Source organism: Thunnus albacares, chromosome 13 (assembly GCF_914725855.1).
Source record: "Thunnus albacares chromosome 13, fThuAlb1.1, whole genome shotgun sequence".
NCBI lineage: Eukaryota > Metazoa > Chordata > Actinopteri > Scombriformes > Scombridae > Thunnus > Thunnus albacares.
In genome coordinates this window covers 14,420,954-14,445,852 of record NC_058118.1, presented here as the reverse complement: position 1 = coordinate 14,445,852, position 24,899 = coordinate 14,420,954, and the positions used below count along the sequence as shown (strand labels likewise).

Genomic DNA, 24,899 nt, shown 5'->3' with positions numbered 1-24,899 from the left:
TGTGTAATGAAAAAAAAATCTTTTAGATTTTTCACTGTTTGTTTTGTTTAAGCTCTGGTAACATGAAACAGGCAAAAATATTTTTTTTGACTAAATAGTGAACTATTCAATATGAAAATAATCTCAAATTGCAACTTTAGTGCACTGTGATCTAGCAGCAAAATAAGATGACCTGCAGAGAGTTTATTATAAAGTAACTTCTGCTACAGTATTGCAAAGTATGTGAGAAATGTTAATAACAAAAAAACAAATATGCTATAAGTGCTATAAGTCCCAGGTGTAAAATGTTATATTCTTTGATATGAGGCAAAAACAAGAATGAAGATGTTATAAGTGTGTCTGTGCAATGGCTGTTGAATAGTGATTTTTAGTGATGGTGGCAGTGTTGTTGCCAGGGGTCAATCACCAGCCTGCAGCCTGGATTATCTCCACCTGCTCACATTTGGACTTTCTGATGATCCCATAAACACTGTAACTCTCTCAGTCCTCATAATTGTTTAGAAAAGTGTCACAGTACATGCCAAAAATAAGATAAATCTCATTAATAAAAATAATTTAAAAAGTATGAATTGCTTTTTTTCCCCCCTTGTTTTCTTCATTTGAAATGCTCCGTCGACAACACATTGTATGTGTTGTTTGAAAAAATAAAAGACCTTCCTGCCGCAGGATGTCCTGATGCGAACGTGTGTTTGGGCGTGAGCCACACACTCTTTACTGTCATGGGTGTGAATCCAGTTCATGACCTTGGTTACATATCATCACCACTCTCTCCTCTAATCATTTCCTGCCTTGGCACTATACATACTATGTACTCTCTAATCCAACAGCAATGACATGAATCTTTACAACGGTATTCCCACCGGCTTTATTCCTCAACCACAATATTTGGGACTAAATATGAACATGGTTAGTTCAAACCATTGACACTGTTTGGATCACATGGTTGTGCAATCGCGAGGCATGTTCAGACTGTTGCTGTAGAGTCAGCTGAGCTTTTATAGTCCCTGCTTGTAGCAGCTAGAACACAAATTAGTTCATTTTCAGGCTGTCTATAAAACATTGTTATATTATTTCATATCGCCACATTGGATAAGTACAATTTTCCAAAAACACATTTAATAATATTTCAACAAAGTGTCTCTGTTGGTGGTCAGTCTTGCTGTTTGGTAGTTTAAAGTTAAAAGTTGGCTAAAAATAAGCCAACTGTGTAAATTATGACCTCTTAGTTTACTGTAAGGACGACCAACTGTAACACAAATCTAAATCCAGCAGGTCTTTTTAACAGCAGACATTTTCCATCATCGTAATAGAAGAAGCACAGGTGTCGCTAATACCATTAACAATGTCTATTGAAGTGTCCCAGTGAGCCAGCGTGCACAATACCAGGACCCTGAAACTGCAGCAGCTAAATGGAATGCAGTTATCATTACTTTTATTATTTACACCTGTGCTTTTTCTTCATGTCAAAATGTCCTCTGTGGAAAAAGGCTTACCATGTTTTAATAAGCATTTATAACTGATAAAACAGGCCGTCCAATAAATTAGCTTAGGCCCATGTTAGCTCACTACATATCAGTATGTGTGTCAGCCAATAAGTAGCAAGAAAATACAACACAGAAATGCCAAATATATGTTTGCAATAATTTACACACAGTGTCATCATTAGTTTGACTATCAAAGAGTACTGACAAGCAGTAGGAAATGCACAGGTGTAAATAATAAAAAATGATGATGGCTGAACACTTGAACAGAACAGGGACATCCTTATTAGAAATTACTGTGCTTTTCCTGTGATTTTCTTACTTTCAAACTTAGATATCAGTATCAGCTTCAAAAATCCAATATCCAAAATGACTTTGTTACAGATCTGTAAATGTCAATAAATATCAAACAAACTAAAATAAACTGGATGAAATAAACACCTTTGGATTTTTCTTCCACTACATTATCTTCATTAGTTTTTCATCTGCATGCATTTGAAACACTGTAAATGTCATTCAGTTAGGAAAATTTGCCTTTTGACGATCATCTCACATTATGTTTGAAGCATGACATGAATGCAACCTCAGTCATGGCAGTCAAAGATGAATGAATGAGTTAATTAATCAAAAAAAAAAATACTGTTTTGTTTTTGTTTTTGCTTGTGTGCTTATTTCAACCATGTAACAAATAAGAAAACAAAACAAGAACAAATGAAATGAACAGTAAACATACAGCAAACTCTCAACAAACAAATTCTCAAAATAAACTACATAAATAAATATTACATTTGGGAAAAGGAGTAGGAGGAAGTATACACTTATATGGTCTCCATAACTCAAACAATTAACGCAATATTTATCATATATACAACTCACAAACAACCCCAATGCTAGTATGTACAACCCAAATATCCAACCACCTGTGTCAATCAGATATAACTATACATCTTAAAAAACAATTTTTTGTACATATTCTTGAATTGATTGATATTTGGACTCGAGTTCTGCATCCAAACCATCCCATACATTTACCCCGCAAATTGAAATAGGCTACACATCCTCTTCAGAGTGGTAAGAACACAATGTTTGTTTGTTTTTTTTAAACTAAACTTTCCTCTTAAATCATAACCCCCCTCTCTGTCTAAAAACATTCGGGTATGTTACCCGGTATATGCCTTTGCCCCCTCACCTGACCTCGGTATTTTCGGCGCCGTGTGTAGTTATTATGCCGCTGGATGCAGCATCGTTGCATTACATCCAGCAGGCGGCGCTGCTGCTGTGTCAGTGTCCCGGGACAGAACCGCCAGTAGCGGAGCTCCCAACTTCCCACCAGCAGTAGCCTTCATCAACCCTGAGGAGCGGGGCGTGGACAGACACAGCCCGACCATTCTCTGCTTTTAAAATTTGAGAAGACGGCCGACTTTCAGGAAAAAAAAAAAGAAACTGACAAGAAATCGATCGTTTCGCACCTGGTAAGACCTTTGAGAACCTTTATTTGTATGTTAAATAGTTCGTTCCCAACCCGATTGTGAAGTTTTGCTGTGAACGTCCTACTTCACTTTGACTTTTTTAACAATAGATTTCAAAGTGATCCAATACAGGCCAGCCCGTCCGAGTCTACGGAGGAAGACACAGCGAGGAGGAAATGTGGGAACTAGGCTATTGAAGTAGACTTCATTACTGCATTTAGCTGTCCTCGATCAGCTACAATGTTTATGTTTATTTGTACAACATATAGTGTAAATGTTGCATTTAACAATCAGATGTGTCGTCTGTATATATATGATGAAACAACACAAAACTTTTTTTTAAACCACACATTAATTTCACATGATGGATTTAAACGTAATGCAACTGAACCTATGCTCGAAGTACAGTCTGTTTACCTACTAGTCCCCTGGATGATGTACAATGACTGTATAATTTGTACAAACCTATTATATATTTATTTCATTTGTTTTAGAGGAAAAACTGTTTGCTTTTGTATTTTGCAGGCTACATGTTCCTGATCTCAAAAGGGATTGAAAGAGCAAACACTCAAGGGAGTCAACCTACAGTATAACCATGGATGACATCTTCACACAGTGTCGGGAAGGGAACTCTGTGGCTGTTCGTCTGTGGTTGGACAACACAGAGAATGACCTCAACTTGGGGTAAGCAGATACATCTGCACATCATACGTCATTCAGTCTTTGAAGATGACAGCAGTAGAACTGAAAGCTTAGCTGTGGTGGGTAAAGTCTGTGCAGCAATCGGATTCAGCAATCAGAGTAAAATGATTGGAGTTATAGCAAAATAACCACATTTGGTATGGTTGTGCCTCTGTGCGCGCGTGCGTGCGTGTGTGTGTGTGCGCGTATGTGTGTGCATACAAACTGATCCACATCAGAGTTGGTCAAATACTTTCCATATTGTGCACTCTCTGCAACTCCACATACTGCTGAACATCACCCAGCTTTGTTAATTCCAGTCCTACTTCTACTTTCTTTTTTTTTTTCCACTTTTCTTCTTGGGCTTCTCTCCTTATGATGTCATCCCCAAAAACTGTGTGTGTGTGTGTGTGTGTAGAAGCAGTGGGTGATTTAGGGAGATTGTGTGATGACGTAAATGATTTAAACAACAGAGTGTGACTTAAAACTCATCCGACGCTAGACTTATTCATGGATTGACAGAAAACAAATGAATAATGAATACAAATTTTGATAATCAGATCATCCATTTAAGTGGAATATTATGGGATTATAGACTGTTGGTCAGACAAATCAATCACTTTGAAGTTGTCATCTTGCTCTCTGGGAACAACTGACAGGCTTTTTCACAACTTGTGCCACTTTACATATTAGAAAAAAAACAAACGATTAAAATTTAATCAACAGACGAACTGATAACGGTCATTGAGAGTTGCAGCCCTATGAGATTAATCTATACCCAGCACTTCTGTCTGTTTACATAATTTCCCTGCTGGAGAGAAGCTAGAAGACCTCACTGCTAAAGACCTTGGTTATCTCATTCTTGGGCCAGGCCATATATGTGCAGTTTGTTGACGCTGACTTTGAGGGCTGCTGAGCTGCTGGCCAACCACGCAACAGCCAAGGCCATTTCCTCTGTTCAACTCCATACAGGGCCAGGCCCTCGCTGACAGAGCTTCTCCGGCAGCTCACTGCAAGTCCCACATAAACATCTGAGAGACCAGTCATTATGCTGGTGGCCTGCTATGGCTATTACTCTAAAGAGGCTCATACATGTGGACCTGCCCTTTTTTTCCTTACTGGAAATGTCCAATAATATGTCACAAACTGTTTATGGGAATATATTAGTTGGAACTTAAGTGCTTCCTCTTTTGTTTGGATGCAAAACAAAAGAGCGAGAGAGCGAGTCCACTGGGATAAACATTAAATGCCATTTCAGATCTCCTCTAGGAGCTGTGTGCGTACTTGCACGAGCGACACAGGAGGAAGCGGGGAAAAAGAGAGACAGACAGACAGACAGACAGACAGAAAGAGAATGTGTAGCTGAGGATTCCACTCTGTATTTTCCGCTCTGTCATTCCTGAGTTGCTTTTTTTCCCCTCAGTTACTTTTTATAGCACACAGGCTTGGTCAGACTATGAACTGTCTGTGCACAGCGCAGGATCAGAATTGACAGAGAATGTGACTAACTGCTACTTCACTTTGGTGTGAGCTAGTACTGCAGCTATTTCCTACAGCCTATACAAAAGCCCTCTCGAGGTTTATTGCTAAATAGAGTGTAGAGTTTGTGGCTTTGCAGGGAGTTGCGAGAAAGCCTCAGCTGCTGCCCTCGGGGTCAGCTAATGAAAGGACTCACTCGGGTGAAGGGGCCAGTCACACGCAGGTGATAGTTTGGCTCCTTGTACACCGCAACAGTGCTATGTCCGCTGTTTGTGTTTGCGTGTTTATATGTTAGCAGGCATTCCGGCTTGCACAGACATATTTATCACTAGGTCAGTTGCAGATGGGTATAGGCTGCAGGCAGGGAAGCATGTGCTTAAGTCTAAATAAAGATTGGTAGACAGCGGTTGTGAAAACCTGTGTGTACGTGTTTCGGAGAGAGAACCACACAGATAGTATTTTGTCAGCTGATATATGCTCGGAGTTGTTAAATGAGCCCACCAGCACCAAGTATGTCTTCACCTGCAAATGTTGTCATCCAAGAAGACACTCCTACGAGACTTCTAAGCTTTATAAAATAGGTTTATGAGTGCGTTAAAATCGATGAGCTTGTTGGTAAAGGTTCGTCTTGTGTTTCAGTGATGACCATGGCTTCAGCCCCCTCCACTGGGCATGCAGGGAAGGGAGGAGCGGTGTTGTTGACATGCTCATCATGAGAGGTGCTCGCATTAACGTGATGAACCGTGGAGATGATACTCCGTTACATCTTGCAGCCAGTCATGGACACAGAGACATCGTGGCTAAGGTACAGTACCCACACTCAGATGTAGTATGGTCATAACGGGACTTGGCATGAAAAATTTGGGACAGAGTCTGCTTTGTTTTTATATAATCTTAACTGTATGACCTGTGAATGCCAGCTGATTCAGTGCAAAGCAGACCCCAATACAGTCAACGAGCATGGAAACACACCACTCCACTACGCCTGCTTCTGGGGCCAAGACGCAGTGGCTGAGGTACGGTACCATACACCCACAGACAGTCCACCTCCTTAAACATGATCTTTTAGCTGAAAAAGTCCCTCTTCTGGGAATAAATGGATACTACATTGTTGTTGTTTTTTTGCCCCCAGTGTCTTAGCTTTTAATTCACAACCTATGCTTAAAATCTCATCTGTGCATAACATCGTGTGTCCCCTTTTCTTTAGGACTTGGTGGCCAGTGGTGCCCAGGTGTGTATATGTAACAGGTATGGACAGACACCTCTGGACAAGGCCAAGCCTCACCTAAGTCAGCTGCTTCAAGGTCAGAGGTCATTCATGGGCATTTTAACACACAAAAAAGTTATTTTGTCTATAAGAAAATCATGTTGTCAGAATGAAAAGTAGTACCACCTCATGTATTTTCACCATTTTTTTAGAAAAGGCAGAGAAAATGGGTCAGAGCCTGACCAAAGTGCCCTACAAGGAAACTTTCTGGAAAGGCACCATGCGAACACGACCTCGTGAGTAACCCTCACTTCATAAAAAGGAGCAAATCTTCACATCAAATCAGGATTTGTGTTTGATTATTTGTGTTTTTGCTCTTTCAGGTAACGGTACACTCAACAAGCAGGCTGGAATTGATTATAAGCAACTTTCACTCCTGGCAAAGATCAACGAAAACCAGTCAGGAGAGGTCAGTTGCGTCTCTCAGTCCTCTTCAATTTTTTTCAGCTCCGCTGTTGATAATTCAACTATGTGCTCTGTCTGCAGTTATGGCAAGGTCGGTGGCAGGGGGATGAGATCGTAGTGAAGGTGTTACAGGTGAGAGACTGGACCACCAGGAAGAGCAGAGACTTCAATGAGGAGCATCCCAAACTACGGTAATTTACACATCAGCATTCTAAACATGAAAAAAATAATACTGATGGTTTTGGTGGGAACCTAAACAGCATTTCTCATGCTGTCTGCACACAACATAGTTATATACATGATATCAGGGTTCATTTATGGGCATTATGGGCTCACATGCTGTCTGTCTGCTTGTTTGAATAAACTGAGACTAATACATTGAAGTCAGGATCCGGTGCAGAAATAAAAAAAACAAACAAAAAAATTCCACAAACCTCTTTCTATCACAGTACATCACATCAAATCCAAACTACAGAATAAAATTAACAGTATATAATACAAGCAAGCAAAACACAACAACAACAACATAAAGTAAACAGCATTAGACAGATGTAACTGTAACAAGCTTTTGAAACTTACCAATATGAAACCTCAGACCCTTATGAGTAACAAGAAAAAAATTGACAAAAACAAAACCTTAATAGGAAAATATTGAGAGAAAGCTTTTGAGCAGGCCAAGTCAAAGAATGACCCCCTACCAGGAAGCAGCTTGGCACTGTGCTTTCATGTTGGCCTTGGTTCTTGCATCCTTTTAAGAATTGAAGCCAAAGTGAAAGTTCTTAGGGTGAGTATGACGAAAAACTCTCATGCAACATAAAATCTGACGTTTTGCTTTTCACATCATGAAAGAGTAAAACTACTGCTCAGCTTTAACTTTAAAGGGCCACAGATGATACGAATGTGCTGTGTTATTCCATTGATCCTCAAAGGGGTTTTTCAGACAGAAAACGAGCTTGTAGGACATGTTTTATCTTAAATTGTGCTTTTTCATGTTTTTTATAGGTTTTCCTCCCAACCTCGGATTTTTTTAATTAATATCATCTGATAAACACATAGCTCACTTACTGATAACATTTGTAAAATTACACTTTCATGCATTTTCTATCTCTTCCTGTCATATCTTTGTAGGATCTTTTCTCATCCAAACATCCTGCCTGTTCTTGGAGCCTGTCAGTCACCTCCATCCCCTCACCCCATCATCATTACCCACTACATGCCATACGGATCCCTATTCAACATACTCCACCAGGGCACTAGTAAGTAATTAGTGTATTTGTATGAACAATATAAAATGGCTCAAATGTGCCCAATGGGCCCAAAAGCAGTATGGCTGATGATTTCCACTGTAGTTGGAAGACATCTCATCTCACATTCATATTCACCCAACCTTACTTTTTATTTTCTCTCCTGTCCTCCTCAGCTCTGGTGGTGGACCAAAGCCAAGCAGTGAAGTTTGCGTTGGACATCGCCAGTGGCATGGCTTTCCTCCACACCTTGGAACCAATGGTTTCACGACTTTACCTCAACAGCAAGCACATCATGGTAAGACGCTGTTCTGCTGTCTGTGTAATCGAAAGTGTATCAAGACCACTGGCCTGTAAGCAATAATAAAATAAAAGATTCTAGTTTATCACTGCCACTACGCTCACACACAATCAAGGAATTGCAGTGCGAGCTCATTGACCATCCTGATATTGAATGAGTAACAAGCTGATGTGATTAATTGGCAGATTGATGAGGACATGACAGCCAGAATAAGCATGGCAGATGCAAAGTTCTCCTTCCAATGTCCTGGTCGTATGTACTCTCCAGCATGGATGGCCCCTGAAGGTATTTATCCTTTTTTTTTTTTTTTTTCCGTCCCGCCTACTTCCTGCTCCCATAATGCCTCCTTAAAATTCATGACTCATTCAGTATGGAACACACTGTACTGTATAATTTAGTCCCAATCTTCAGAGGTAATTATGCTGTTCATCTGGTGTGTTTTGCCAACAGAATAAAAACAAATCCCTTGAATAATCCGGTTATTATGCTTTTACTTGTGCCTCTTGTTTTTTAGCCCTGCAGAAGAGGCCTGAGGACATCAACAGGAGATCTGCTGATATGTGGAGCTTTGCCGTGTTACTGTGGGAGCTGGTTACCAGAGAGGTCCCCTTTGCTGACCTCTCACATATGGAGATAGGCATGAAGGTAAGTGGGCGCATTATTTATCTACCCACAGGCTTGTACTGCATGTTCACACCCGCATTTACATCTACTTATCCCTCGGAAATGCTAAGCCAAATACACAAACACTTGTCTTGTCTTAAGGATATTTACATCAGCTTTGTATCCCACTTCCCACCCCCTTCCCATTCCTCAGGTGTCTCTCGAGGGTCTCCGGCCAACCATTCCCCCGGGGATTTCACCTCATATCTGTAAGCTGATGAGGCTCTGCATGAACGAAGACCCGGCCAAGAGACCCAAGTTTGACATGATTGTTCCCATCCTGGAGAAGATGCAAGACAAGTGAATGCCTCCACTGCAGCCATTTGTTCCACTCCTGTTACTATGTTTTTATCCTCAAACCACTCTTTATCTTCACTTCAGACATGTATCTGCTAAGCCACTGTAAATAATGTCAGAGACCACTTAAGCCACCCAGTTCAAACAACAAACAAGTATTATATTGCTTTTCTTGTATAATTTAAATTTGAGGTATAAATGTTCTTTAGCCTAATTGCAGTATTTTGCTCTTTTATTATTGCTAAAACGTGTTCACTGAAATATTGGCAAACTTTTTAATCCAGTGTGGATTATATTCAGTAATGAGTCAGACACAACTGCTCAGAAACAGAACCAAAGAAATGTGTATAGAGACAATGCTTTTATACACACAAACAAATGCCAATGCAATAAATGTTTTATATTTATGACAAATCCTTCATTCTTTCATTTGGACACATTGTCTTCCCTTTTGTGGGATGCTTCATGCATAAGTTTTAGTACAACGTTTACTGCGAGTTTTTCGAAGCTTTCATCTCATGGCCTTTATCAGCGGGAGTTTGCTATGGAGATGGTTCAGCTGGAAATTCAGTTGTTGTCAATTTAGCAAACTGTCATCTGATAAAGGCCACAAGGTGGGGCTGAAAGCACTGGAAATTCTCCGGTAAGTGCACTTTGTGCTAAGATTTGGGTTGGTTTTTTTTTGTTTTTTTTTGTCATACTGTTTTCACAATCAATAATGAACCTTCAAGTTCATTTCACAAATGATGTTGCAGGTTTCTATTAGGATTAATTCATATTTTGATGTTGGGTAAGACTCAGCTCTGTATTACGGCAAATTACTTTTTTGATTGAATTTTTTAAACTTATAAATACATGAATAAATATAAGACACTCTATGGGTTATCTTATATATGAGGGGCAACTTGGGGTTGTGCTGGGAATTGAATTTATGGCTTGATAAATTGTTTTTGGACTAGTTATAGTCTTTCTGGGGGGCAGTTCCCACTGAAAGTACGGATTGAAAAAAGAAATACAGAAAAGATTTTTTTTAAATACACATATACAGGTCAAAATGAGGTTAATAAGTTTAAACGTGCATTCAATAAGTGATCAATCAGGCGCAAGCTCTACTACTGGGGGGGGAGGGGGGGGGGCACGTGATAAGTCAGCTGACTTTCTGTGCCTTTCACAAGTAGGAGCAGCGAGACTCCCATCATAACAAGCAGAGCTCAGCTGACTGACGGGCACACCAGTAGAAGTGCTTGTGCCAGCTTGTTTCGCTACGCTGTGTGAAAGTGGAACCGGGACTTTGAGCCTCTTGCTGAGCTGCCTGTCCTCACCTGGTAAGAAGACGACTTGACTTCCTCTCGGCACTTTTTTTTTGGGTGGTGGTAAGGTTGCAAAAGAGTGGCGAGCTAGCTAGTTTGTTAGCAGACTTTCGCATGTACGTTTTGTGTCTGCATGTGTGAATGAGTCATGTATTCTCAAGTGTTATGTTAACCGCCGAGTCTAACCTTTCTTCCTTCCTTTACACACCTCGTTTTTCTGGTTTTGTGCATGTTCGCAGACGTAGAGGCTGCAGACAAACAGCTCTCGGAGGTCACCAGCTGTCAGAGCAATGAGGCTCCCCGCGCTGCTGCCCTCTTTCGGGCTGACAGCCTGTGCTCTGCTGTTATTGTTGCCCCTGTTTGGGTCCTGTCATCCAGCACAGACCTCAGGGAAACCCAAGCTGGTGTTCCTGGAGGAAATTAGCTCCACAAGGACCGGATTTAACTGGAAAAATGTCACCTGCCCCCTGTGCAAAACCGTCTTCACCATCCTTGATATCGCCCTTTTGGTAATTGTTTTTAAGTGTCTCTCTTAAGAGAATTACCTAAATGTGCATTATCTACATATCTAGATTGTATATTACCTTGAATCTCATGTAATTATAGAGAAAGTAAATAACATACAGCATCGAAATAGTAGTTTGACTAACCAAGAAGTGGGAAGTCTTTAACTGTTCACAAGCAGAACAAAAATATCAGAAGTGAGCAAACTAAAAGCCCAGTAACCACTACACTTACCGTCACCAAAATCATTCTGACCGTATACTTTGTTCTAGACTCATTTGCCGGTTTATTACATACACCTAGTTGAAATGAATGCTAGTTAATACAACAGCCCTGCAATAAATTCTGCATTCATGAAAGGATATATTGTTCAACTGTTGTTGCAGCTGTTCAGAGAGTTGTTGATTCAACTTTACGGTCACTCTGGAGGCTGTATTTTTGGTGCTGTTGGATTGTATTATATTATATTATATTGAGATGTGATTCTGCACACTAATGCCTAGTTCTTGTTCTGCCACTTGAAAATGTCTTTTTATATCTCCTTGTGTCACGCCATGTGTAAGGCATGTTTTTGTGCCAAATCAGCTATAAACACATCATATGGTTTCTTTGTTGACCTCAAGTGCTCCTGTTGCCCGATAGTTCAAGATGTGGCCTTAAAAAACATGCCTCATTCATTTTTATTGTTTAAATTCATAGTGCAAGTATGACACTTACAGGCTGCACCCATTTCAAGTGTGACTTGTGTATAATGCCAAGTTTCATAATGTGGTCTGGTAAATTGGAATTTTCAAATGATTCAGACCAATTTCAGCTCGACTGCATCTCAGGAAGTTAGAGGTTTTGACATCAGTCACTGAAGTGTAACTTTCAAACCTCCTCTCTGATCATGTTCTGCCTTTTTGTCACTTCTCCTCTAGAGTGACGCAAATGAAGAGCGAGTGGCACGAGCAGTAGGCGAAGCATGCATCCGTCTCCATTTGGCTGACGAGCAGGTGTGTCGTGAAATCACGGAGTTGTTCAGGGATGACTTCATCCGGGCCCTGCAGCAGTCTTTGCTGTGGCCTACTGAAGCATGTGCCATACTGGTGGGCCCTTCCTGTGGCAAATTTGATATCTACGCATCGTGGAACATCACCTTGCCTAAAGTTCCTAAGCCCCCTGTTACACCACCCTCTCCTCCCAAACCTGGTTCTCCACAGAGCAGGGTCCTATTTCTAACTGATATCCACTGGGACCAGGTGAGTGTGTGTCATTTGGGGAAATTATCTAAAGAAATGTTTTAGTGAAATAACCACTCCGTAGCTGGTGCTCGTACACAGTTTGATACTATCCCTCTTTTTATGGATGGGATACCATGCTAGAGTAGACCTCAGAGTTTCAGAAAAGTTTTCAGAAATAGGAAGTGGACTGTAAACATTTAAGTGAATTCATATCTCCTGAAAAAGCTTGAAATGACTCATTTTTCCTTCTGAAGAAATGTTGCAAATTTCCTAGGAAATTGGGGAAATGACTACCCAGAAAATGATCAGGTCATTTAGGTCAGCCAACCATTAAATATTACTCTCCCCACTGACAGGAGTATGAAACTGGCAGCTCAGCAGACTGTAAAGACCCTCTGTGTTGCCGTAAAGACTCTGGCTCTCCCAGCTGGCGGCGGAGGGAGGCTGGGTATTGGGGAACCTACAGTAAGTGTGACCTGCCGTTACGGACGGTGGAGAACCTCCTGGAAAATGTTGCCAAAGCCGGACCCTGGGATTGGGTCTACTGGACCGGAGACATACCAGCGCACAATGTTTGGTCACAGACCAGGAAACAACAGCTGTCTGAGCTTACAGTCATCTCCAGGCTCATCCACAAGTAATCCTCCTTTTTAGAATTCACTTTAAGTTTTATAGCATTAGATAAACATAATTTTACTCATAACACATAGGGTGTGTTTTCTAGCTATTACTGCAGATAACTTTACCAGTATCACCTTTACCACATGGACAGTTTTTAATAAAACAACTGAAAGATAGCATTGAAATGTCAGACCTGGAACCTGCAGCTAATATTTTCAGTGTTTTAGTGCTGGTGTTGGAATTTCAAGATAATGCAGTTGCTCGAAAGGCCTTTGAACTCAGTCAGATGTTTGTCATGTGTAACTTGGAATCGTTTCAGATGGCTGTTGACTCTTTTTTTTTTTCTCTCTTCTGATCTTCTGTCTAGACACCTGGGACCTAATGTGACAGTTTACCCTGCTGTAGGGAACCATGAGAGTACGCCAGTGAACAGCTTCCCACCGCCTTTTATTCATGGCAACAGATCCTCCGCCTGGCTCTATGACAGCATGGCAGAGGAGTGGGCACCATGGTTGCCAGAGCAGGCTTTGAAGACTCTGAGGTTGATCAAATTTACCTTTTTGTATTATATCTTTAATCTAAATTGTAAAATGTATTTTATTGTATTGCATGTTGACCTATTTTGTGCAGGTCAAGAGCCATTACAGATAGACATGTTTGCTGTTGCTATATAAAAGTGAACGTCATGAAAGTAGGAACTGTATCTCTGACGCTAGTTCATGCAGTTTCACTTTCATTGTAGTTCACATTCTACTGTTTGTAAACGGATTATTGTTCCCTGGATGGAGAGTTTGGAATTTTGGTGGGGGGCCCCCTGGAGCTGGTTCTGAGTCAGTGATCAGGAAATTTCCTTTCCAATTATTAAGTCCTTTTACTGTGTCTCTGTGTGTAATTTCAGATATGGAGGATTTTACACAGTGGAGATTCAGCCTGGTCTGAGGGTTGTCTCACTCAACATGAACTTTTGTGCTCGAGAAAACTTTTGGCTGATGGTGAACTCTACTGATCCTGCTAACCAGCTACAGTGGCTAGTCCATATTCTCCAGGCCAGTGAGGACAAGGGAGAGAAGGTGAGCAGAGCAGCACAGACAAAAGATGACATGAACAGAGCAGCATGTGAGAGGGTTCAACATCAGTAATTAAAAAGAGACCACAGTTTGGTTTCTTAAATTGAAAAGTTGATTCACACTCAGTGTGGTTTTTATGAGGGTAAGGTTCATGTTGTCCTACCTCAGTCATGTGCTTCATGCTACAGGTGGATAATGACTTAATCTTATTTGACCTCCTTTTAGTCACTGGTACTGAGTATGAGAATGCTGATTTTTTTCTTTTTTTTTTTTTTAAAAAATGTCTATTCGTGTAATAGTCTTCCTCTATGTCTCTTCCTCTTTTAGGTACATATTATTGGTCACATTCCACCCGGCCTATGTCTTGACAGCTGGAGCTGGAACTACTATCACATTGTCAACAGGTACACTGATGATTTATGTTAAGATTTAGAAAGTCAGCAGCTGTTACAGTGAAGTGAAGACAATTGCAGTAGCACTTCATCATTTGGTGTCACTTTTTTGGAAGGACATGAAGTTCTCTAAACTCTGCTGTGGTTATATTGTGGTTATTGTATGCAGTGTGAATGTTTGTGGTAATTGCAGACCATTGGAGGTAATGTGGAACATGCATTTTCCCACAGTAAATGTATAAATTTTACATATCTATTGTAGTTGTATAAATGTCACATATCTATTGTAGCTGCCATCTACTTTAAGTTAAATGCTAGTAATTGGTATCAGTTCAGATTACTGGTAGTCAGGTACTGCTGATATCTGCAGATGACCTTTGGTTGTCTTATTGGCAGCAACACTTGTTTCACTTCCACTTTATGGCTGGATCGGATGTCTCCTGTTTGCTTTTGTGCATCTGCTTTACTTAATGAATATGCAAGGTGTTTTTTTTGTTGTTTTTTTTTTTTTTTTTTTGCAACCTACCAATTAGAAGAGAGATGAGACGAGACAAGTTGTAAAGTTGTTCTTTCTTTCTTGTTTTACATTTATTTGTTTTTATTTATTTTATTTTATTTTTTTTTTTTTCAGATATGAAAGTACAATTACAGGGCAGTTTTTTGGCCATACACATCTGGATGAGTTCCAAATGTTCTATGATGAGGCAACCATGACCCGCCCATTGGGAGTAGCATTCATCGCTCCCAGTGTCACCACCTTTGTTAATCTCAACCCAGGTGAGGACAGGAGCTACCTTGGCCATCAGTCCTGATCCTAAGGGAGAAGGACAGTATTGCTTGGAGGTGAAAATTTTAAAAAACTATAACATCTATCCTTTTTCCAGGTTACCGTGTCTACTATGTTGATGGGAATTACAAAGGCAGCTCTCGGCTGGTGCTTGAACATGAAACTTACATCCTCAACCTCACAGAGGTAAACCACAGTACAGGAAGGCCAGGTAACCCTGACCCGAACCCCAAATGGACATTGCTGTACCGTGCCACTGAAGCTTATGGTCTTTCCAGTCTATTCCCTTCTGACTGGGACGGGCTGATGCGGACCTTTATCAGCGATGACCGGCTCTTCCAGAAGTTCTGGTACTTCAGACATAAAGGACATGTCTCAGAGCCCTGCAAGGAGACCTGCAAAACCACAGTGCTCTGCTTTCTGCGAAGTGGGCGATATGATGAGCTAGAGCAGTGTGACCTCCTCAATGGTTTTGGGGGAAACTTGGCCCGGGCTGCTAGAACAACCCTTTGTTGAGTTGAGGAAGTCTGGACTGAATGGTTGGTTGGGTTGGGAAAGCAGTATGACCAAATGAAATTGAGCCTAAGAGTTCTTTTTTGTTTCTTGTTGCTAGTTAGTCATGTAGGATTGTTGTATTTGTTTGATTACAAAGTAAAGTAATTTGACAGCAATTACCATGACAGTTTATGTGAATTTCATACATCTGACAGAGTTTAAATAATTCTCAGATATGCCTTGTATTGACTGATTGTATTTGGCAACAGCCTTGGGTTTGTTAACTGCTGTTTTGCAATGCCAACTGCTAGAAATGTTTCTGAAATGTGTTCTGTTTACTTGAAATGCAAATAATGGCAGGGATATTTGATAGTTTGTTCAAAGTCAGTAATCTGGGCAGCAGATAGTGCAGTCTGCAGGCAGTTCTACTGTACTGTGTGCCTTGTATTGGAAAAAATGTAAAATTGTAAACCTCTCTATCCTTACACAATTCTGCAATTATAAAAGCTGGCTACATGCTGTGCTACTACAGAGAATGGACCTCCATTAAATCCCAGTTTTCATCAAAGGTCAAAGGCTTTGATTCTGGAGTAATGGATCTCAGCTATCATTTCTCAGGTTTGAGCTTAGCTGAGTTGTTATGCAGCATGCAAGACAATTTTAAATAGCACAGTTATGGTCAGTTAGGTCAGTTTGTCAAATATCTAATTTTAATGCGGAGCTGCCTCAGTCTTTCAAACCTAAAAGAACAGCATTTCCCTTTGAGGTTTACTTCCGTCTGCACTTTAATTCTTTGTTGGGTAGTTCACTTGTAGGTTGAATCGAGAACAGTCTTGATAGACCCGAAGTGTGACAAGCATGGAAAGGTTTTCAGATCTTGGTCTATGTTATTTGTGTTGTTCAAAGAGTGTGACAAGTAATGCAGCTTGTAAAATAAGCAATAATTTGAAGAGATTGTATGAATTGTGAATAAAAGATGAAATCTGATACTTATGTCCTTGTTTTTGTGTTCACTGTGCGGGAAAAATATTTCATACAAATTTTAAAAAGTAATTTATTTTGTGGCAACATATTGGTGACATTTCTCAAAACAAAAGTAAAAGTGATGTGTACTTTTAACTGCTTTTCATATGGTTTATCCATGGTCTAGTCTTCTGCAGAGGTTTCTCTGGTAAATATCAAAATTCACATTAACAGATGACCAATGATCCCTTTTAGTGTCAATGTCAAAGTGACCCCTTTCTCAAAGAACTTACAAAAATGGTTACAACTGATGCATGGTACCTCTAAAACTCAAGCTGGAGCTCTTTGATCTCTATTTTTTTGTACTCACATGAGCACTGAGCAAATAGTTTCTTTCTCACATGGCATCCTGTGTTCTGTTAAACTGTGGTTTCTACTTTTTGCCTCACCATTGCCTCATTTTTGTTCCATTCACTAATGACACATGCAATACAGACATCGCAGTAGTTAGACATGGTACATTAAGAGTTTCAAATTGACTTGAGTACTTCAGAGGGGATGACTTCACAATAGCACTGAGGAAAAGTTAAAACACTTCAAATATGGAGTTGTGTCATTAGTGTCAGCCCAACCTTCCTGTGTAATAATTTCATCAGGTGCATTTGTTTTTCAGGTTTTTTTCATTTTATTTTAGGACACCAAAAGGACTCAACTGATTCATTGGAAGAGATTACTTGTTATGAAAATGACTTTTAACACAATGTATCCTCTTTATCAACTCAAGTTATGTTGTTCTTTGTAAACAAGGTTTACAAAGCAATCTTTTTTTTTAATTAGACTATTCACGTTATCCAAAGAGGATTAATGCCTGTCTACTTTTCTTCTTGGTTGATTTGGGATTTGTTCACATATGAAAAGCTAAATCTACACTGTTATTAAGTGCTGATAAAAAAAATCCCTTTTTACATTTTTATAAACAAAAGTTCTAGTTCTTTAAAAATACAAAACCTTGATCATCCATGGTCAAAGTAAACCATATCTGTCCTGACCAAAACTTTGTTATGCCTGAGCTGGCTCAATGGGAACTTTTAAAGTCATTACTGGCATTGTTACTACAATATACAAAAAAAGGAAAAGACTTTTTTGCCACAACTCAACAGAGCAGCACTGCAGTCTGCGTGATTTGACTCAGTGGTGGTCCCCCCTGCACCCAAGACCATAACATTTGAACAAAAGTAAATTAATGCCTCTATTAGAAATTTTAACATTGTGCTTCCATTCTTTTCTTGAGTTAGTGTTCAATCTACCAATATCTGCCCACAATCCATCATTCACTTAATGTCACATTTTTTATTTGATACGAAAAACGTCCTCCTCATCCTTCTGAAGGGCTTTTATTAAGGTTCTGAGAAGAACATAGAGACACCAAAGTCCTCCTTGTACAGGTCCCAGGTCTTGGGTTTGTGTGGGTTGTCCAGCTCCTCTCTGGGTAGAAACAGTCTGTGGAAAGTTTGGTAGGAATGCAGAGACACCAATAAGTTCATCATTAGCACTAATTGAAAAGCAGAATATGAACAATTTTGAGTCGAAAAGAGTTACAGAAATAATTGCATCAGAGCAACAGAAACATACTTGTTCTCGGATATGAAGGAGGTATTGAACCAGAAGTAGAACGGAACATCTTCATATCCTTTTGGAAGACCCTAAGGGGGATGTGTAAAAGCAAAAAGGATAAATTGAATCACAGGAGAGCTGCAATCAGGTTAAACACAAGTTTTCCTCACACATGTAGTTTAAAAGTGTTAAAAAAACTCACAGCACTTGATTCAAACATGACCTTCACATCCCCATCAACCACAGGCCCATTCTGAAGGCTGATGACTGCTGCATTACTGCCTACATCAGGAAATACCTAAAAAAAAAAAAATCCCACCAGAAATGTGTTAATCAACAAATGAATCAGTGTGACTTGATGAGTATATGTGCTAAGTGTGTGTGACTTGTGAGACTTACTGTGCAGTTCTCCTGTTTGGCGCACACACACTGAAACACCAGTTCTTTCCTCACAATTATCTTCACCTTGAGATCGCTGCCGTCACCTTTACCCACACCTGGATGAGAGCAAAAAAAAAACAACAAAAAAACAAGCAAACATTACCATGCGCACAAATTTATATGTAGAGGATGAATTTATGTATTGTTTTGCTGAGTTTTACCTGCTATAGAGTGAATGCGGATGCTCTTGATTCTGAGGCTTTGAGGTGGAGGAAGCTGTCTGTTGAATTTAGTCTTCATGACCTCATAGTAGCCCACGTACCTGCTCTATAGTTCACACAGACAACAGAGCTTAGACATCCTCACTCATTATTTCAAGTTTTATGAAGAAAACTCATTCATTTTTCTCTACTGACAATTTATTTAAATCTGAAACTGTCAAGATAACAGACAGTGAAATACTAGAGCCAAAGCTTAAGTATTTCAGTGTATTTTTAATACACATGACAATAAAGCTGAATTTGAATATTATTAAGAGTTCATAGCAAAGGATGCAGGGGGAAAAAAACCCTCTATAATCTAACTATACATAAAGTATACACAAATAAATACTATATAAAGTTTATATAGTATATTATGATACTGCTGGGTGATAAAAAATATAGTAATTGTAACTATTGACTTGAAATAATGTTATTATTCTTAAAGAGAAGGATACACAGAGATATAAAGATATTGACACACAATAACTGTAACTTATTGAACACTCCAACTTGTGTCGTTCGTATGTTAAAGCCACCATGTGTATAATCTATGTGATTTCAGCATTTTTCAAATTAGTTTTTCTTTAGAGGAAAAAGGGAAGCCATTCTGGTGGAAACTGTTCTTGTCTACACTACAGTATGTGTTGCTTTCACCCCTTTTATTTCCAGTGTCTTTTTTTTTAATACTACTGTACCACAGGGAGGCACCGGAAAGAAAATTTCAAATTCTACAGAAAGTGGTTTCAAATATAGTCCTAAAATGGCAACATTTCTAAATAAATACTTCTGTTAAAATATGGTCTTTCTAAGTGTGGCTCAAGTGGCTTGTTCTTACCTGAGAGGGAGTCTCCACTCCCTGAAATTTGGAGCTCCGACTCTTGTCTGTCCTCCTCTCACCAAAATACTCCAGACTGTCCTGGTGTTGAAAAAGAAATTAATGTAAGGAAGTCTTGTTTAAAAAACGTTTTACTGATGCTTGAAAATTAGGACTTAACCCTTACATACTGTTCAAGTCAAATTAGACCCATTTTTACATTTGAGAGCAGTAAAAACACCCTAAACACCATTCCTTTAGTCGGAAATGGAATGATTTTTTCGAAAGTGACCTGGAATATACAAAAATTTAAATATTTCAACTTTTTTTTCCCTGTTTTAAGTAACATAGGACCGTATTAGTGTGATTATGAATGTTTTTTTCTGAACAAACAAATATAAAACCCAAAGAATACACTCTTTGCTCTCTGAAAGTTTCATTAAGGATTCATCACGAATTTATTAATGACCAATAAGATATTTAAGAATAAAAATAGATTTATGGTTCACAAATTTGGTATTGAGTCTAATTATGAGGGGATACTGTGAATAAGAACAGTATTTAAAGGACCAGTGTGTAGGATTTAGTGGCATCTAGCATTGAGGTTGTGGATTGCAACAAACTGAACACCCTTTACAGTCCATTCCACTAGACGCCACTAAATTCTACATACTGCACCTTTAAGGGTTAAAGCGCCTTACCTGCGCACTCTCAAACTGGTCACTGTCAATAAGCCAGGTGCACACCATAGTACCTGTGCGTCCTGTGAGACAGAGCAGCAGCATTATCAAACTACATATGACTTTTGTTTCAACAGTGGAGGGTAAACTAAGAGTGAAAGTTACACATTCTCAACAACTGTACACAAAAAATAGTGTCTTTGTTCAACTCAAATAATTCACAAAATGATAATGAATCATGTAGAGATGTTTGGCATCACCTTTCCCTCCTTTACAGTGAATAGCAATGATGTTTTTGGGATCAGCAGACATCCACTCCCTCACATTTGCTGTGTATTTCAGCATGTCCCTGAGACAGACAGTTAAACACACCATCATAAAGACGTCGAGATGAGCTGACAAAATGCTGTGCAACCAGTGATTGTGAGTTAGTGATGACTTATTACTTTATCCTGATTCTGTATAATACCTTACAGAAATCTCTGCGGTCACATGCTGTGGTAACAACTTTTAAGGATACTGTTCACAGGTCAATAATGCCAAACTAATGCATCATTATCATAACTATACTTCAGTATAATATAGCAACAGGAAATGTTACTCACTCCAAGGAAGGAACATTGTGGTCATCGATGAACACCCGTTCAACCTTGTAGTGGAAGAACTGGGGATCGTAGCCTTTCTCACCTGGAAACCGAGAGAGGATATTGACATAGTTTGTGATATTTCTACAGAAAGGAAACAAAGTACATGAAGTACGTGATGATATGAGGTGCCAACTTACTGCACAGGTTGTAAACTTTATAGTGGCCTTCATGTTTAGTGTCTAGGAACCTTGCAACCTCCTGCACAGAAAGAGAATGTGTTATGTTGGAAGACTCATGCATACTGAGATGGATTTTAATGCGTGTAAGCCCAATTCCTGTCAAGACTTACCTTGATTGGATTCCTGTAGAAGGACTGCTTCCCAGAGGAGGGGAAAGACATGGCGATGACACGGTCTAGAGAAGCAGGTAAAGATTAAATCATACTGTAGTGTTCCACTTTAAGGGTTTAGTACTCCACTCAATCTACTTTCTAGCGTGCATGTAGTGTTTTTTTGCATTGTGCAGTGTGTTATACAGTATGTTACAGCTACCTGTGACATAGGTAAGGTCAAGGTCAAATCCATCCTTCTGATATCGCCGCTTGTTCTCAGAAACCTGTGAAAAATAACATCAGGAAGTAGTAGACATTAGTAGACAACTACATTAGGTATTCACAGTTTTCTATGCCTTAATGACAATGACCCTACCATCCTCCTGGTGACCTTCTCCAGCTCCTTCTTCTGAGCCGCAAGTCTGAAAACTCTCACCAGGATTATTATTCTCAAGAAACGCAGGAATGTCACCACCCTGGTGAAAAAAAAATATATACACATGAATCAATAAACAAATAGGAAATAATGTTTTTGAGAATTATGTACTCAATATCATTATCATATTATATGGTCGATGGCATTCTATGTGCTGCAGGATGACGCTAGAGTTTTAGGCGATATGGCTGAAAGCAATATTACATCACTGATTAGTATTTTAAATATCACTTAATTCTTAATATGTCTTAAGAACACAAAATGATATGTAATGTTTTGGATGTTCAGTGCACTGATTGTTCAGTCTGAGGTTCTGCATCATTACTAGATGAAGAAATCCACTGCAGCTGTAGCATTATTATTTTCTAGACTGTTGCAACACATTTACTATTATTAACATTATTATTTCGCCCATGTATATTATAGCTTTTAAATCTTTTTGATTTTAATACATTTTCATGATTTTTATTTCTTGCGTGCAGTAGTCTCAAATTGTTTTACTGTCTACATTTGTTCTGTCTCCTTACTGGCTTGTCATTCATCTGTGAAGCACTTTGAATTGCACTAACCTGTATGAAAGGTGCCATACAAATAAAGTTTGATTTAGGTTTGATTAATTTATGGTAAACAAAGCTCCCAAAGAAAAGAATGTTTATTCCAAAATTCAAATCCATCTCTAGACTAACATTAGGTGACCTTTAGCAGGGATTGCAGAGGAAAGCACGTACCTGGGGATGAGGCTGGCTCCTGACAGGTCAGTGAAGGCGTAGATCATGTTGATCACCAGTGTGATTACCACAACACAGGCATCTACGATGTTCAGCTTGGATCTGAAGTACACTTTGAACCTAAAGAAGAAAAGAAGTTAATCATAGCATGAAATGAGCAACATGCTGCTGAGAAAACTGGCCAGATTATGCAACTAATAGTAGTCAGCCTGAAGCTTACTGACTATGGAAAACATTTCTGCAGCAGAGAGTGAAACATAAATGACAGTATCAACTGGTTGGCGTTTATTTAGTGACCATTCACTAGTATTCTGAGTCATTACATTTCCCATGGACTAGCCTGATACATGCCATACATTTCCTGTCCAGCTTCCTCTTCATAACTTCCTGTTTAACAGCTAATCTAAATTTCACACTTTTTCTGCTGACACAAGATACTGGGAATGTTTGCATCACTCTTTTAAACTTTTCTCCTTCTCACTTTAACAAAGAAGCACAATGATAACTGGAGACATAAGTAAACCACATACAAATAGTGTCAACACAGTGTTAACCAAGAAGCTCTTTAGATTGTGTTGATACTAGTGCACCCCCCCCCCCAATGTATAAAACAACAAACACAAAAAGTGTATAAAAGACTGTTTAAGCGCATGACTTTTTAATTATGACAGGGTGTTGCCTGTGTATCGTAAAGGCACTCACCCTTCAACATAGACCCGCAGGAGAACATCAGTGAGAAAGAAGAAGGAGATGGTGAGGGACAGGGCCTCTAACACATCTCCAACGTCCCTGTTCTTGGCTGGCAGGGCAATGTCCACAATCACCAGTATGAAGTCCACGAGGATCAGTATCACTCCAAATATACTGGAGAAAAAAAAGACAGATCAGCATCATCAAACACTACTACCAGGAAAGGGCAGAACCATCATTCATCAATTGCTCCACTCACCGAAATGCAAAGGACATAACATAAGGTGTTATCTTCTTCCGGATATTGCTGCAAATGAGGAAAGAAAGTTATGCTTCTGAATGAAGTGTTGTAAGCAAATCTGAACTCTGCAGTCCAAGCTGTGTGAACTTACTGGTACATTGTGTCTGGTTCCACACTCTCTTCTTTTCCATCATCAATCTCCACTTTGGCATCCTCCATCTTTGCAATGTTTCTAACAGATAGATAGATAACATGAAGATATAAACACATCAACATCTCCGACAAAATCAGACTACAAAACAACACCAAATGCACATATAAAGCAATTACCGGTAAATCATTAAATGCTGCAGTAAACATTCACATAAAAAATACACACACACACACACACACACACACAGAAAATATATTTCCTCACCCATTTACACCTGAATCCGACCCTGGACTGAAATAGACAGAGGACATGATGTGTGTGTTTCGCACCTCTTGCTTTGTTCAGAACGTGAAGTCTCTAGATTTGAAAGCAACAGAGTGTAAAAAATGTTTAAACTCCTGTTCAGCATGCTGCTCCATGGTTACAATGTTAAAAAAAAACAGAGGCAAGAGGACAAGAACTTTGTGTCTTGTCCTGAAATAGTGGATCAGTCTCACACACACACCCTCTCGCTCTTTAAAAGAAACACACACACACACACTTCTAATCAACGGCGCTAATTAACACAGCGCAGCAATCAGTGCTCTTGGTCAGCGGTAAACCGACAAGCAAGAAATGAGCAAACTGTTCGATAAAGTGAAGTATCCAGGATTCATTATCAACTCTAGGAAAAACGAAAAACGACCAGCAAGATTTAATAACACAAACCATCCGATCTTCAGCTCCTCTGGGCCAAAACTATACAGTCCAACCGCAGTCTTCTCCTCTGCTTGTGGTATTTGTTTACTCGTTGAAACCAGATTATCCCCCCCAAAAAAACTAGTTTAACCCGCGCCGCCAGCTCACCGTTAGGACTGTCATTCGTGAAATTATACGACAGTTTGTCTTGTGACTTATTATGAAGACAAAGGAAGGCGGTTCAAAGGTTAACCGGGTGATTTTTTTTCTATCCATCCACACATCGTTTCTGCAAACGTAGCGGTTTCGGACTTCCTGGACTTGAGATAAAAAAAAAAACACGCTCTAGTTTTTCGTCGTCAGTCTTCACCCATCTTTCCTCTTCAGCCCCCTCTCTGTCTCAGTCTCTCTTTCTCACTATAACTGTGTCTGACCCTCCTGTGCAGAGACGTTCAAACCGCAGTATTCGTTGGTAAAAAGTAGGCCAACAGGCTGCTGCTGCTGCTGCTCTCTCACATCTCCCTCCTCTTTGAAACATCTGGTTTTAATTGAATGCACATTCTCAAACACCAAATGTTCCTATATGGTTTATAAAATCTATTCTGCAAAGAGGGCGACAAACACAGTGTGTTGGAGGTTTGATTTTTATTTCT

General features: G+C 39.6%; 3 protein-coding genes across 7 annotated transcripts; 2 read left to right on the top strand and 1 right to left on the bottom strand.

Moving 5' to 3' along the window:
* The first annotated feature begins 2,800 nt into the window (after positions 1-2,800).
* ilk (integrin-linked kinase) lies at positions 2,801-9,701 on the top strand. The gene is made up of 13 exons (XM_044369825.1): positions 2,801-2,953; positions 3,476-3,634; positions 5,750-5,915; positions 6,031-6,126; positions 6,318-6,414; positions 6,530-6,613; positions 6,701-6,786; positions 6,864-6,973; positions 7,911-8,038; positions 8,203-8,324; positions 8,513-8,612; positions 8,842-8,972; positions 9,145-9,701. The coding sequence occupies exons 2-13, from the start codon at positions 3,546-3,548 to the stop codon at positions 9,292-9,294; spliced, it is 1,359 nt and encodes a 452-aa protein (XP_044225760.1). The 5' UTR covers positions 2,801-2,953; positions 3,476-3,545; the 3' UTR covers positions 9,295-9,701.
* A 740-nt stretch (positions 9,702-10,441) lies between these two features.
* On the top strand, positions 10,442-16,673 carry smpd1 (sphingomyelin phosphodiesterase 1). Its single transcript, XM_044369819.1, has 9 exons — positions 10,442-10,612; positions 10,837-11,106; positions 12,022-12,342; positions 12,681-12,961; positions 13,313-13,486; positions 13,844-14,015; positions 14,340-14,416; positions 15,036-15,181; positions 15,289-16,673. The coding sequence occupies exons 2-9, from the start codon at positions 10,888-10,890 to the stop codon at positions 15,705-15,707; spliced, it is 1,809 nt and encodes a 602-aa protein (XP_044225754.1). The 5' UTR covers positions 10,442-10,612; positions 10,837-10,887; the 3' UTR covers positions 15,708-16,673.
* Positions 16,674-18,027: 1,354 nt separating this feature from the next.
* Positions 18,028-24,729, bottom strand: tpte (transmembrane phosphatase with tensin homology). 5 transcript variants are annotated; one of them, XM_044369823.1, is made up of 19 exons: positions 24,415-24,729; positions 23,833-23,925; positions 23,566-23,646; positions 23,433-23,480; positions 23,186-23,347; positions 22,484-22,603; positions 21,696-21,795; positions 21,540-21,603; positions 21,338-21,402; positions 21,186-21,246; positions 21,007-21,088; positions 20,662-20,750; positions 20,423-20,484; positions 19,743-19,823; positions 18,866-18,971; positions 18,663-18,760; positions 18,466-18,561; positions 18,282-18,352; positions 18,028-18,149 (listed from the first exon to the last, which is right to left on the bottom strand). In XM_044369823.1, exons 2-19 carry the CDS (start codon positions 23,877-23,879, stop codon positions 18,047-18,049), a joined length of 1,536 nt encoding a protein of 511 aa, XP_044225758.1. In that variant the 5' UTR covers positions 23,880-23,925; positions 24,415-24,729; the 3' UTR covers positions 18,028-18,046. The 5 variants fall into 5 exon arrangements, with proteins under 5 accessions (XP_044225758.1, XP_044225756.1, XP_044225759.1 ...); XM_044369821.1 differs by having other exon boundaries at positions 24,277-24,728; XM_044369824.1 differs by lacking the exon at positions 24,415-24,729 and adding an exon at positions 24,277-24,408 and having other exon boundaries at positions 23,898-23,925.
* Between the last annotated feature and the right edge of the window lie 170 nt (positions 24,730-24,899).

What these genes read in the sequence shown, in the direction of transcription:
- ilk (XM_044369825.1), top strand. Translation starts at nt 3,546, where the DNA reads ATGGATGACATCTTCACACAGTGTCGGGAAGGGAACTCTGTGGCTGTT. An exon ending in TCAACAGCAAGCACATCATG is followed by an intron (nt 8,325 to 8,512) that starts GTAAGACGCTGT and finishes ATTAATTGGCAG; the next exon opens with ATTGATGAGGACATGACAGC. An exon ending in ATATGGAGATAGGCATGAAG is followed by an intron (nt 8,973 to 9,144) that starts GTAAGTGGGCGC and finishes CCCATTCCTCAG; the next exon opens with GTGTCTCTCGAGGGTCTCCG.
- smpd1 (XM_044369819.1), top strand. Translation starts at nt 10,888, where the DNA reads ATGAGGCTCCCCGCGCTGCTGCCCTCTTTCGGGCTGACAGCCTGTGCT. An exon ending in ATCTCCAGGCTCATCCACAA is followed by an intron (nt 12,962 to 13,312) that starts GTAATCCTCCTT and finishes TCTTCTGTCTAG; the next exon opens with ACACCTGGGACCTAATGTGA. An exon ending in CAGGCTTTGAAGACTCTGAG is followed by an intron (nt 13,487 to 13,843) that starts GTTGATCAAATT and finishes GTGTAATTTCAG; the next exon opens with ATATGGAGGATTTTACACAG.
- tpte (XM_044369820.1), bottom strand. Translation starts at nt 23,977, where the DNA reads ATGCTGAACAGGAGTTTAAACATTTTTTACACTCTGTTGCTTTCAAAT. An exon ending in TAAAGTTTACAACCTGTGCA is followed by an intron (nt 21,089 to 21,185) that starts GTAAGTTGGCAC and finishes CTCGGTTTCCAG; the next exon opens with GTGAGAAAGGCTACGATCCC. An exon ending in TCACTGTAAAGGAGGGAAAG is followed by an intron (nt 20,485 to 20,661) that starts GTGATGCCAAAC and finishes TCTGTCTCACAG; the next exon opens with GACGCACAGGTACTATGGTG.